Genomic DNA, 13,486 nt, shown 5'->3' with positions numbered 1-13,486 from the left:
TGATGGGGAGGAAATATAAGAAATTGATTAATGTAGATGGTTTCCCCATCAGCCTATGTGGGCTGTGGTATTTAAGGTTGAAAATATGGATTTTTTCATTGCTTTTGCATTTAAAGTTGTTTTTGTATTTATCAAAGCACAGCCACTCAGAATATTAAGTGTTGTATTTACTCAAATTGAGAGGAAGACTCATAAATACCTTGAAGAATGATTATGGGTTACAGCCATGTTCTTGCAAATACAAATAGTTATCCACTTTATTTAAATAGCTGACCTTCAAGTGCATCCTTAAATGCAGAGTTAGATGCTAACAACCATCCTTACAGTATGTAAAGAACATTAGGTGCCTCGAGCTAGAAATTCATGAAGCTGCATAGTGAGCAGAGAGCTGCCTAGTGCTGGCCATGAGGAAACACAGATTCCCAGGAAGTACCTAAAGTTTTCCTCCTGAGAAGCTCACTTGCCAGTCCAGAGAGATGAATATCAGCATTTTTAGGATTCGGATCCCTGAACGGCACCAAAATGAAAGCTGATAAAAATGTGACTTTATCATACAGAGATAGGACCAATTGCTTGAAAAGGAGCAAACATTCCCCTTAAACTGTAATCAACTTTGCGCTTAAACAGTTCCTTGCAGTGGTGCTTAAAAGCTGGGATATCTTTAATTCTTACCCCTAGCTTTTATTGTTAGGCTCGGGTTCTCCTTGCTTAATACAAGCCTTGCTTTCTGTGTGATGAAGCAGCACAAGAGGTTGCTTCTCAAGTATGTTGCTGTTATCAGATTCCTGTGCAACTTGCCTGACGCACAAGCCTCCAGTTTTTATACCAAGTTTGAACTTTTACCTCTTGGGCAAATGTTCTGGCCACAGAGCTATGATGTATAACTTGGGTTGTGCAGGCAAACACCTACAGTTTAAAAACTAAAGTAGTTAGGATGAGATTTCTATGAAGAAATTGTGAAATTGGACCCTTGATTTACAAGGTTCTTGTCACAAAATTTCAGCTAACTATCATCTGAGCAAGTTATCATTCAAAGTGCAGGGCTCTTTGAATGTTAACTTTGATTTATTTATTCTAATGGGCTAGAAAGACAAAATGATGCCTGTGTGTTAGATTACAGTACATTTGAATTCCAGCCTTAGCTTCCAGATTGCATTGGGTTCACACCTCTCTGCTCAGGGCAGGGCAATTTTCCCAAAGTAGACAAGGAAATACATAGCACTGTTTTCAGATGTATTTGCTTTGTATTTGGGGAGGGGTGGTGTTTGTGGGTGGCTTTTATTTTCATTGGGGTTTTCTTGTTATTTTGGTGTTTTATTGTGTGTGTGCTTTGGCTTTTGCCTTTCAGGGATGATTTAGTACTCTGGTGTTTACTTGACTGAAGTTTACCCAAGTGCTGTTTCATTATGCTCTTCATATGGCCCTGTATTTTCCCTCTTGCTGTAAATACCTGGCACAGTATGACCCTAAATTAAGACAGCACTTTGCTACTTTCTGTTAATATTTATTACCAGTGAAATGCAATAGGATTATGAAGTGTTAAATATAGTTTGTTTAAAAACTTCTTTCATTGTCAGTTCAAAGAAGCAATTTTCCTTGCTCTCAATACTTTTATAATCTGCCTTTGTATGTCTTGCATTTTAGAGGAGAAGTGTATGCTTATAGTGAGGCTGGACATTACCCCTAGATTATTGGAAGCTACATGTGTTTGTGGTGATACTGGAGGCTTTTCTCTATTGGATCGCATATCTGAATTAAGCTTAAGTTGGTACTGATGCCAAGGAACTTAGCGTAGCTTATTTGCTTATGTGGAATTTATATCCTCCATTCATTTAATCCCAGCATAATTATTTGTAGGTCTGCTACTGTAGCTGACATTCCTGTGTTTCTGCAACAAGCAGGTCCACCTGAATGCCAGAGCCCTGTATGTTTTTGCTGTTAGCCTGTCTCGCTCCCTGCTGTTATGTGCATTGTGGGATAGCTTATGTGTTGTACACAGATTTTTTGGGTCAATTGTTAGACTTTGTAAATAAAATATTGCTACTTAATTCACAGTTCAATAAGGACAAAATAAATACATCACCTGAGAACACTGAAAGGGCTCTAACTATTGTTTCCCTTCTTGTAGGTCAAGAAGAATGGACCAACTCGCGACACAAGGCACCTCCTGCAAGGACAACAAAAGGAGTCTACAGAGACCAGCCATATGCCAGATACTGATTGTACTGTCTGATGTTGTGAAATATCCAATCTCCACCAGTCCTGTATACTGTTCAAAGTAATTTTTTCTATGAACAATCCCTTTTTATTAACTCAAAGCGCATAAAAAAACCCTGAATGGATGGACTGAACCTTAAAATCTTTTGTTGAAAGAACAACCTGGACAGAAAGAAATGTAAACCGAGGAACTTTGTTATTTCCAAACTGTATTTGAGACAAAATAGGTGATCAAAAAAATAACCTTTGATTAACTAGTGTTAAACAGAAAAATAGGTTTACTAAATCTGTTAGTCCATTCTTTTAACAGAAGCGTAACCTTTTATTTTAAAGGTTTTCAGCAGTTTAATTTTTAGCTTTTCTTTTCAGTCATTTGCTAGATTCTCTCTTTGCAAACATGCGTAAAAAGGGAAGCCAATTCCAAATGCAAATAATGTGGTATTTTGTAACTCAAGTCTTGAAATGTTCTGTAGTGTTAAGCAAAGTTTTGCCCTTGCTTGATACTAAATAAACTTTTGAAAGAAAATCAGTGTGTGTGAGATTAATTTTATGCTTTATCTGATAATAAAACTCCATAAATAGTAGTAAACAGGGAGAAGTGTTTAACAGCGATCACCATAAAAGGCTCATCTTAAACATTGCACCACTTCTTTAAAACAATGGTATAAACCTAAATGTTATCTATATATACTTACAGTAGATTAAATGCTGGTTAAAGTATCCAAATGGTATGGATCTGCTTGAGTGCCACATTAAATCAAAATCTTTATTTTTTGGTTAAAAATGGTTTAAAATAGCTGAATTTTCTGGAAAGCTGTGATTAGTTTTTCATCTTGTTGAGCATTTTTTCACTAGTGCAACTTTGGAATTTTTAAGAGCATTTTGGTACCTTAATGACCACCTCGTTCCGTGCTGGAAGCAATAAACACAAAGCTTTTAAAGACTTTCTGACTTGACTAATTGAGGTCGCTTTCGTCAGAGGCAGAGGATGTGTAACCCTTAAAACGGTCTTCATTTGCAAAGGTAAATAAATCAAATCAGATTTTAATCTCACTTAATTTATCTTTAATATAAGCAATAAAAGCAGGGAGGCTGCAACTTAGCAAGTTTCCTTTTAGAATGTAGGAAAGACTTTGAGGACCCTAAATTCTCCTTTTAAAAGGTTTAATTTGTATCAGTAGTCTAAAAAGCCTTAGCTTAGCTAGTTAAATTTGGTCAAACTATTCCCTATTAAACAACTGTAAAACCTCATAACCAATAGCTTGTAATATATTCTTTTCCCATAAATTCTAGTAACTTAAACATTACAGATGTTACCTAAAGCTTTTTGTTTATTAAGTTTCTATTAATTATAGTTTTATTTACATTGTTTTCTTTAGTTATTAGTTGGAAACCTTTTAAATTTAGTAAAAACATCTTTTTTTCTTCTCTTGTCAGGAAACCCACCTCCTTGGACAGCCAAAAGAACAAAAAACTGAATCTTCTGATGCTTTGGTAGGTATTTTCACTCATCTGTGAAATTATCACATGAGTAAAAGAGCATTTGATCAGGTCCTTAAGTCTTTATACACAAGCCTTTAATTTATGTAATCAGTGCAGGTACTAAGTTGTAGGTCATCAGAAATCATTGGCTCTGTTCGGTTCTGATGTGAAAAGCTATCATTAAATAGGACATTAAACTGTCCCAGTGTGTGGACAATGTCCTGTGGCTGTTTATTGACAGGTATACGTAGCTTTGACAACATGTCAACCAAATAAGTATTTCATTGGACAGAGGAATGAAAACGGATGTGATTTTGTGCTGGTAGTGTTCAGATGGGAATGTGAAACTCTAATCTGGTCAGCAAATACTTCTAATAGGGTTTCCCAAAGCTGAAGAAAGCATTTTTTAGAATTAGTTTCTAAGTCAAGCATTTCTGCACAAGGAGCAGACTGATTTTTGGCACAGATGAAGGAGAGCAAATCCATTGAGAAACATTAGCTGAAGAAATAGCTAGCTCCACATTTTCCAGTGGATTCAATATATAAAGAAATATTGTATTTATGCTCAGATTGTGTTTTTTAAATAGAACAGGTTTTTTTCTTTATTTCCTATTTGGGATGGTAGTTTTTCTTGCTAACCTCATGATCTCAGTGCCTTTAGTTGACATCACTTAAAAGTTCTCTACTTTGAAGTACTGCATACATTGCACTGCCTCTGCATGCTACAGTAAGTTTAAGAGACTGCTGTTATAGACTAAAGGAGCTTTATGTCCATCCAAAATGGGTTCTTTAGCATAGGACCCTTTTGAGGTTAGGAGAACTTGGAGATTTCTGCTCTCTTGGGCTCAGATGGCAAAAATTTGATACCGACTGCTGGGACAAAACTGAGTATGTAAATACCTCCCATCTTAAATCACATACGATCAGTTACATTCAGACATGACAAGTTTTTATTTGCAAATATGAGGTTTAATATTAACCATATACAATGAGACTTGATGGGCTGAAACTAGGAGCAAGGATGGCTAGTAGGCAAATAAGTGAATCAGGTGTGAATTTGACCACCTGTAATATTTATCCAGCTCTAGGGGTTTTATATGCCATCTTACTGTCTACTACATGGAGGATGGATATATCATAATGCATTTGCGCTGCTTCTCTGCTACTCTGCCCTGAAGTCCTATAAACTCTAAATTACTTCAGGCTCCGTTTCTGGAGGGGAAAAAGTGTGTGCCTGTCAGGTCATGCAGGGGCTGTTTGAGTGCGCCATTGTGTTACAGGATGCGTAAGACTGGATGTTGCAGGTCACATGTGTAAATGAAAATCACCTTCCTAAGAGCACTCTCATCCTATGGTTGAAGTGGTTGTTTTGGTTGTATGCTAGATGTGCATCCCTTTATGCATGTGGTGCTCCTGTTAAGTAGCGGTGGCCTATGTTGGTGTGAAAGTTTGAGTCCAATTTTGTTCTTTTAATGAGTTGCAAGATCTGAATTTGATGTATCTAAAAGTGTCCATGTATTGAGCATAATAGTGGTATTAATTTTAAATCTGTTAGGTGCCCCATCCCTGGCAGTGTTCAAGGCCAGGTTGGACAGGTCTTGGAGCAACCTGCTCCAGCAGAAGGTGTCCCTGCCCATGGCAGGGGGCTGGAACTGGATGAGCTTTAAGATCTCTCCAACCCAAATGACTCTCTGATCCTATAAATATTTCTTCCAGCATTCCACATTGTTTCTCCTAAAAAAATAACAGTTGTATCAATTCTTATGTTCTATATGTGTGTGTACAATAAACTACATCAGTTCAAACTACCAGTGTTAGATAGAAACTATGTATTTGCAGTACAGAACTTCTCTTGGCAATACCTGTAATAACATGCAGTAGTGTTCTGCTGTTGCATTTCTGGGGGGTTGGAGGAGTTTTGTTCTCAAATAAAACCCATCAGATGTTGAACAGAAGGAAAAATAATAAGGTCTCAAGACTTAAAATGCATCAGTGTGGGAGGCAGCCTTTCTTTTGTGGCAAATTAACCTTGAAGCGTTTTGCCATTTCACTGGGGTTTTGTATTCTTACACTGGTCAATTGCTGTATGTAACTGGTCAAACAAGTAATGTTAATGATTATAATTAACCATATCATTAATTTGCCTTTATTGAACCACTTTATCCCATTTGCATTGAATTTCAGTGTTAGCTCCTGCAATATTTTCCCTAAATCTACATACATTTATTACATATGTAATTGCCTGGTCCTACTGCTTACAATCTGGCAATCTTAAAGAGTATCCATAGGTGCTGTTCTCGGGATTTATACAAATAAATGATGCTTTCCTCTTTTTCAGGAACTTCTGCCATGACAATTATGGACTGCTTAGAGCATTGAACTTACCCGTGTACCCAGACAGCACTGAGATGGGCTGCAGAGTATGAAAATCCTGTATTTCTTGTATAAAGCCTTAAAGTGTATAAAAGTGTACACTTATAATAGAATTGTATATTTAAAATCTTCATTGTTGAGTGATGCAGCAGTGTTTTATTTGGAGCTCAATAAAAACTTTTCATCCAAGTTCCTGTTACAAAGCAATAATGCAGCCTCATGTTCCTCCAGTGACTTCTTTAGCCTTACGCAGCAAGGGTAAGACAGTGTGTGAAGTCTCATGACTAGAATTGAAATGGTTTGGGCAGTAGCTTGTCTAATGGGTGAACAGCATGGATAAGTTAAAATGAAGATTGGTATCTTACGCTGAAGCTTTTCTTAATAGCTAGTTGTAAAAAGGTCTACTTAAAACAAGACTCTTGGCTAGAAATGATACTCTTAACTTCCATTTCCTTCAGAAACTTGCATAACATGGTGTTTTAATCTCTGTCAGTTATACTCTGCTGATTATTCTCTTTCACTTGGTGTTTGCATAGAGACGTTTTCCTTAATACACAGCCACAGGTTTTCTAGTAGTAGTGTTGGATGAGGCTTTTACACCCTGACCAATCTTGTATCTAACAGTCACGTTTCCTCAGTGCTCTGTTTTATATTAATAGTGATTGTGATAATTTGTAACACAAATAAAATTCTGATAATCTAATTTGTGTTCTTTTTCCTAAATACTGCTTGCAAAGTACCAGTGAACGATTTCTCAGTGATGTTTCCATGAAATGAGGTTTTTATTCACTGAATCTCAAAGAAAATCCCAAGAAAAGCATCCTTTGGTTCAGTCTTGTTTATTTTGCCTTGAAAATAAGCAAAATCACTGAATAGCTTCACACTGAATAGCTTTACACCTTTTCTTTGACATGTGTTCCCAACTTCTAATACCATACACTGACTATTGCAGATTGCTGTTAACCCTGGTGCTGTTCAGAGTGTCATGAGTAAGGAATCGCTTCTAATAGTAAAAAAGCCTGTATTTTTAGCCTTCAGGTATTTAAGATCATTTTATAAGTCAGTCTCAATTTGGGAAGATTTTTCCCTGCCATGGTCTCTCTGTGTTCAACTGCATTTCTGCAGTGTTTTCCACAGTAATTATTAAAATAAGTAAAAGCAAAATCCAAAACCTTTGAACAAGTACAAGACATGTATAATAATTAGGCTGACAGGCAGGAACCTCTGGTGTGGAACTGCAGCTAACACTTTAGGTGCTAGCCAAGTATAAAACTGTATCTGGATACTGTGGGGGGAATTGAGATAAGCAGAATGCAGTTTCACTTGCTGTAATTTGGACTGGACACCAGGATTACCAACACAATCTCATTTGAGGAGTGCTATGAACTATTTAAGGAGTGAAGTATCAAGGCTTCCACTCTGGAGTCATGAACAACAGAGATCCTTACTGTCAATACTTAAGGATTTTGCTGGTATGACTTACAGTCACACTGAAATATCCAGCAAATCTCATAGCTTTCCTGAGATCTTGTCTGGTTACTGAGTGGCCTAACACAGGATGTGTTAAGGTCCAGTCAAAGCGGGTTGACTGCAGACTATCCACATGTTTCTCGGGCAAGTACTTTGCTTATTTCACTAAAAGCTTTTGAGGATTGACTGTTCCTATGCTTTGAAATCAGGATTTCATTTCTGCTGGGATTTATTGCCACTAGGTAGAGATTTTTATTTCTTGTGATTGTGTTTTTTGAGTGAAGCTTGGGTCCAATTGGAATAACTTGGTCGTTCACTTCAAGAGACCGTGTGTGTGTATATATATATACATGTGCATCCTGCCTGTCCTGTCATTGATGACTTCAACCTACACTGTGGGTGTAGTGCTGATGCTCTGTTGTGTGATACCAGTTCTACATGACATGTCCTTGCTCAAAACCTGTACTTAAGGCAATGAGCCTGCTATTTCATACGAACTTTTCCAAGCTACATCACAGTCTTTCCAATACTGCTTATCCTGCTATGTGGATGTCTCCACATTTAGGTACGTAATAAATGTATGAAATAACTTGAGGTCACATATCTTTCTAAATGATGTTGCAAAGGATACATTTCAAGTTGGAACTTTGTTCTTCTGGGCAAGAAAACTGAAGATTAAGGGTCAAAATACAGTGTTAAACTTTAAAATACATACATATATAATTATTGGTGATGGGATCAAATCTGCTTGAGTGGTTCTGCTTTGATTTCTCCACACAACTTTGCAGTCTTTTTAATCTATTTTAATATTATAGATGGATTTTTCCAGCAGGCTCCCAGTTCTTGTAGAAGGCCTAACTTGTACTAGGATTCCTAGGTTACCAATGTCGGAAATATCAGTATTGGTGTGGCTGAGTAAATGCACACCAAGAATCAGAGGATCTTTGACTTTAAGTTTATGATAAAGACTAATTGGCTGAAGGGTCTGAGAACTGTTTTCACAAGCTCAGCAGTTTTTGCCCAAGTTAACTACATTTGTTTAATGGGGAGAAAAACCCCTTTGGTAATGGAAATTACTGAAGGTATTTAGTGTTAAAGCACATATCACTAAGATGATAAATGTGCAGCCTCAGATCCTCAATGAGTTTTGCAGTACATTGACCCTTGTCTTCAGGCTTCCCCTACCACTGTAAGTCAAAAGAACATCTCTGGCAAACTTGGCTTTTAAAAATGCTTAGAAATTGTAGCCGAGGGCAGAAATAAAGCTGCTTTGCTGTGTTTTCTTTTTGGGGTTCCTCACTGGGAAGGCATTAAAGGATGAAATGTCGACATTCCTGAAAATAGTAAATTAGGGAATGGGCTTAATGGGAGCTTCCTCTTTTCAGTTAAAGATGTACTTGAAAATTATGGAATTAAAATAAGTTAGATTTAATAAAGGTTTATGACAAAATTTGACAGGAATCTTTATACCCAGGGATCAAAAATAACTCATGCTCTTTCAAGAGAGACAGCTACTGAGCTGCAGCTCCTGACTAAACAAGGCTCTGCTCCTATTACCCTGAGAGAAATCAAATGTAAATGAGTCCTTGGAGCTGAGTTTCTGCTTTTGCAGAGCTAAACACTTCACCAGCTCTTTGTGCCTGGAACCATTTGTTGTAAAATAGCTGAAGTTATGTTCTTGCTGAAACGTCAAGTTTTCACTTGAAGTGACATGCTGACCCTTTGTGAAGATAAAGGGAAGGTGGTGGTGTTTTACTGACCTCCACAGGCTGTTTTGGTTGGGTTTTTTCTCCTTGTAGTGGACTGCTCCAATGCTTACTCGAGCAGCAACCTATGAACTCAATACTGCATTGTCTTCTATGGCAAAAGAGTGAGTGGTGACTTCTGCTCTTGCTGTTTGCGGAAGATCCTGATGCCCCTAAACATCTCATGAAAATGAAAACAATTTGATAAAGCGCCTTATTTCTTCAGTCTTCTATTAAAAGCTGGCGTTTCTTAACATGGAGGTAGCTGGTTACTGTAGGTTTCTCACAGAGAAAACGTGGACTCTGTCTCACAGAACCCGCTACTCAAGGATGTGTTCAGAAAGGAGAATGCTTTTGTCTCTGAGATCATTCTTCTGATAATGCAAATACCAGTTCAGTACTCCATGGATGAAGATGCTTCAGCCAGCAAGACTGCTACAGAATTACACTGCTACACATACATTCGTTGACTTTGAGCTTTTACTAAATCATTTTGCAATGTTCATATCACAACATAAATCCTGCTTTATAAATTCAGTAGGTCTCTCAGGATAGTTAATTACAGGCTTGAAAGCAAATGAGAAGCCTGAGTATAAGCTATGGTGAATGCTGCCTACATGCAATTGGAAAGCCTCTGATGAATCAGAATTATCCACATGTGGAAATTAACCTTACTCTGTTTAGTGTAAGTTTCAGTTGAGCACTTGAGGCTCTAACTTGAAGTGGTTTGAATACAAAATTCCCTTAGATATTTAAAATATTCCAGTGATGATTTGCTCATACAGCATATTAATAAGAAAAGTGTGTGTGGTTTTTTGATCATTCACTTGAAGACTGCATTACTGTTACATCAGAAATAGAGTCTGTCTAGCACTGACAGTGTTAAGGAAGTGTAAATCAAGAAAGCAGAGATGATCCTCGGGCAGTTCTGCGTCTCCAAGGAACAGTGGGATAAATGCATAAGGGGTTGCGGTAAAGTTTTGCTCTGTGTTCTGTGGTGGTGATCATGACTTGCATTTACTTTATCATTACGCTTGTTACAAACTAGAGGAAATGAAAATTGAAAAACAGGATGAGTGATGGGGAAGCATCCTTGTTCCAGACAGGAGAGAGTTATTTTTCTTCCTAGTAGCTGGTGCAGTGCTGTGTTTTGGCTTTAGTCTGGGAACAATGCTGGTAACACAGGGATGTTTTGGTTGTGCTCAGTAGCACCCTGATCAAGTACTTTTCAGTCTCATGCTCTGCCAGTGAGGAAGGGCACAAGAACCTAGGAGGGAGCAGAGGCAGGACACCTAACCGAAGTCAGTATTTTGCATCACTTGTGTTTATTGTTTGTGTTTTTTTTCCCTTTCCCCTTTAAGTTTTATATCTCTGTTCTTGTTATTCCCCTATTATTATTAGTAGTAGTATATTACTTAGTTCTTAAACTGTTCTTATCTCAACCCATGGGCTTTACATGGTTTTGATCTCCTCCCCATCCTGCCTGCGGGAGGAAGCAGGGTTTGAGCAAGTGGCTGTGTGGTGCTGAGATAGGGTGAGGTGTCCCTGAGGAACTGGATGATCTTAAGGTCCTTTCCAACCCAAACCATTCTGTGATTCTATGTTCAAAGCAATCTAAGTACTAAAGGCCAGTTTGGATTTAAAATTTGGGAATGGAAGAGGAAAGCCCCCGTATTCCCTGAGCTAGACTGGAAGTCATTCAATAGCTGCTAATCTTCAAAATGTCCTCTTTTGGCATAGACTATTCCACCTTTGTCATAGACTTATTGCAATTATTCCCTGGAGTTCACTCTTGAATTAGGTGTATCTGGTGTTAGGAAGCTGAAGTGATGCATCTTAGTTCTGAGGGGTAAGAGAAACATAGGTCACAGGCATGGTCTATGATAACTAACATTTTAACCTGTATACAGCTAGTCTGGCATTGGAATCCCCCACACAGTAGAAATAACTTCATTAATTTTTGGTGATATCCTTCAAAGGTATAAGCGGATAACTTCTGTAAATGCCACAATCAATACTCTTTTGAAAGGTCACTGCAAGTACTCCTGAATAATATTTACATGCGTGTGTACAGAATTTGATGTATTTGGTAAGGGCTCTTCAGAAGAATAATTCAAAGGACAGAAGATGATATCTTACTGTGAGTGACTTGAAAAGCTTGATTATGGTTTATAATTGCTTGCACAAGGAGAGAAATAGCAAGTACTAAATGACTCTAATCTAGTAGGGGGAAAAAAGTAAGAACTAATGCTGAGTGTAAAAGCCCTGCAGTTTTAAATGAGAAATTAGGCTCAGATGAGAGTGATTAACCACAGCAGTGAGCTACATACAGAAGAATGGGCTTCTCCTGGTTTTCCTACATAGCAGATGAGACTGAATGATCTAACAACTGTCTGAACTTGAAAGTTGTAGATCAGTGATTACGTATAATTGTAACCATCACAAGAAAGCTGTTTTTTCCTGATTTGGAGGCTAATAGAGTAATCTGTGTAGGTTGAGATGACCAAAATACCTTTTCTTAACAAGGATGGATTCTCCATTTCTGTATATATATTGCATACATATGTCTTTCTGCCTTCACAATGCAAGCAATGCAAGTCAGTGTTTACTGATGCTGACGTACCAACACAACTTTTGTTCCTCGTGCAAACACCTTTTAGTGTATACTGCTGTGGTGAACTCAAATCGTGCTTTCTGAGAACAGCATCTACTTATTAAGCTAACGGAAGTCTCTAAATTTAAAGAAACAGGCTGGATTTCTCAGTTCTGATTTATGTATCTATAACTCAGATGACAAACTTGACTGCTTGCCCGTTGTTTTTGAGGAACAAGCTCAAAGATTAGCTATCTTTCTGACACAAGTACACTGACACGAGTCATTGCAGCCTCTGGAAGACTTGGCTCTTCCCCCTTGACTCATGTGGGTGAATAAATGTATTTGGATGTTCAAAGCTTAGATGCCTGAAGTGAAGCGTGATGAATCCCACTCACATTCCTGTTCCAAATCCAGCTTTGCTGATACTTTGAAAACAGCAGCAATTGAAGGTTCTGGAAAGAAATAGGTACTTGGAGAAAAGCACTGAAGGCTGCTCTCATAGCAATGTGCGTACAAGGTATGGTTTGCTACACATATAGAGGTTTATCTCGCTATAGAGGAGACTATTCCAAATGGGTAGCAGTAGTAGAGAGGATGTGTATGTAGCCATGCTTGTTACCTGCTGTTTGTCCTTCTCTCTGTCCTTCCTTCTGTCCTTCAGCAAAAGTCTTATGTAGTGCTCATTGTAAGCAGAAAAGAAGGGCAGACTGTCTTATGGTGGCTTCTGTTCCAGATATTCCTGGGACATGGCCTTCTTAGCACATGTATTTATCAGGACATTTGCATAATTGGTGTTTGTTAAACATGGCTACCTGATTTAGTTTGCTAGTAAGCATCTTAAATCTAATGATTGCCTACAATATTGGCTGAGAGGACTTGTACAGGAGGGAATTATGGTTGTTAGTTGCTGCTTAAGGGAAAGTTAAATGGGATTGGCTGAAGGAAAGTCCTAGAGACTAGGAAAAGCAGGTGAGTTTCTATGCATAAATACTCAGAACAATAGGAAATAAAAGATTTCCTGTTTCACTCTAGTGTCTAAAATACCAGTGTCAAGCCCCCACTAGTAACCATTGGATGCTACATAGAAGGAAGATAAATACCTCCAGTGTACTTACGCAGTTATCTGGAGCTGCATAAATAAGATTCTGTCTCTTCTGGAATACCGGCAGGAAATCTTTTAACTAGGAATCAGAAAATACACAGTAGTTCTGCTAATGGAAATCTAAAACTTTGTATTTCTGTGGTTCTTCACATGTAAGGAATTCACTGACTTCCAAACACTGTTGTGTTATGGAAGAGGTGATGCAGATAGTTTTGCTCTATACAGAAGAAAAGCCAAATCAAAGTTTATCATTGGTGCAATATTCCTCAGAAACACAAATTTTCCCAGAAAAACTGTTTTGCAGGAAAACATGTATTGGGAACAGATATATTAAAATTAGTTCTCTCAAAACTTTTGTTTTTAAGATGTCTGTGTTTAAAGCATGTCATTCAGGACATGCCTCGTGTTGCCAGGTCACTTAAAACACATGAGAAAATCAACTGGGAGAGAAAACAACAAAAAGTAGAAACAAGAAAAAGAGGACACAAGCGCAGCACTCTC

At 37.9% G+C, this 13,486-nt stretch overlaps 1 protein-coding gene across 4 annotated transcripts in view; it reads left to right on the top strand.

The window, feature by feature from the left end:
• The window catches only part of KHDRBS3 (KH RNA binding domain containing, signal transduction associated 3), a 92,251-nt gene extending 85,711 nt beyond the window's left edge, over positions 1-6,540 (top strand). For 3 of the 4 annotated variants that reach the window (XM_062626979.1, XM_062626978.1, XM_062626977.1), the window contains one exon: positions 2,129-2,743. In XM_062626979.1, coding sequence (XP_062482963.1) covers positions 2,129-2,220 — 92 coding nt within the window. In that variant the 3' untranslated portion in view covers positions 2,221-2,743. Of the gene's footprint in view, positions 1-2,128; positions 2,744-3,654; positions 3,712-6,037 lie in introns of those variants that run through there. The other variant, XR_009966307.1, reaches the window with a different exon arrangement.
• The last annotated feature ends 6,946 nt before the right edge of the window (positions 6,541-13,486 follow it).

The sequence above is a fragment of the Pezoporus occidentalis genome, unplaced genomic scaffold (genome assembly GCF_034315485.1).
Source record: "Pezoporus occidentalis ecotype Australia unplaced genomic scaffold, CSIRO_AGI_Poc_V1 ctg3, whole genome shotgun sequence".
Classification (NCBI taxonomy): Eukaryota; Metazoa; Chordata; class Aves; order Psittaciformes; family Psittacidae; genus Pezoporus; species Pezoporus occidentalis.
This window is presented reverse-complemented; position numbering and strand designations above follow the sequence as displayed.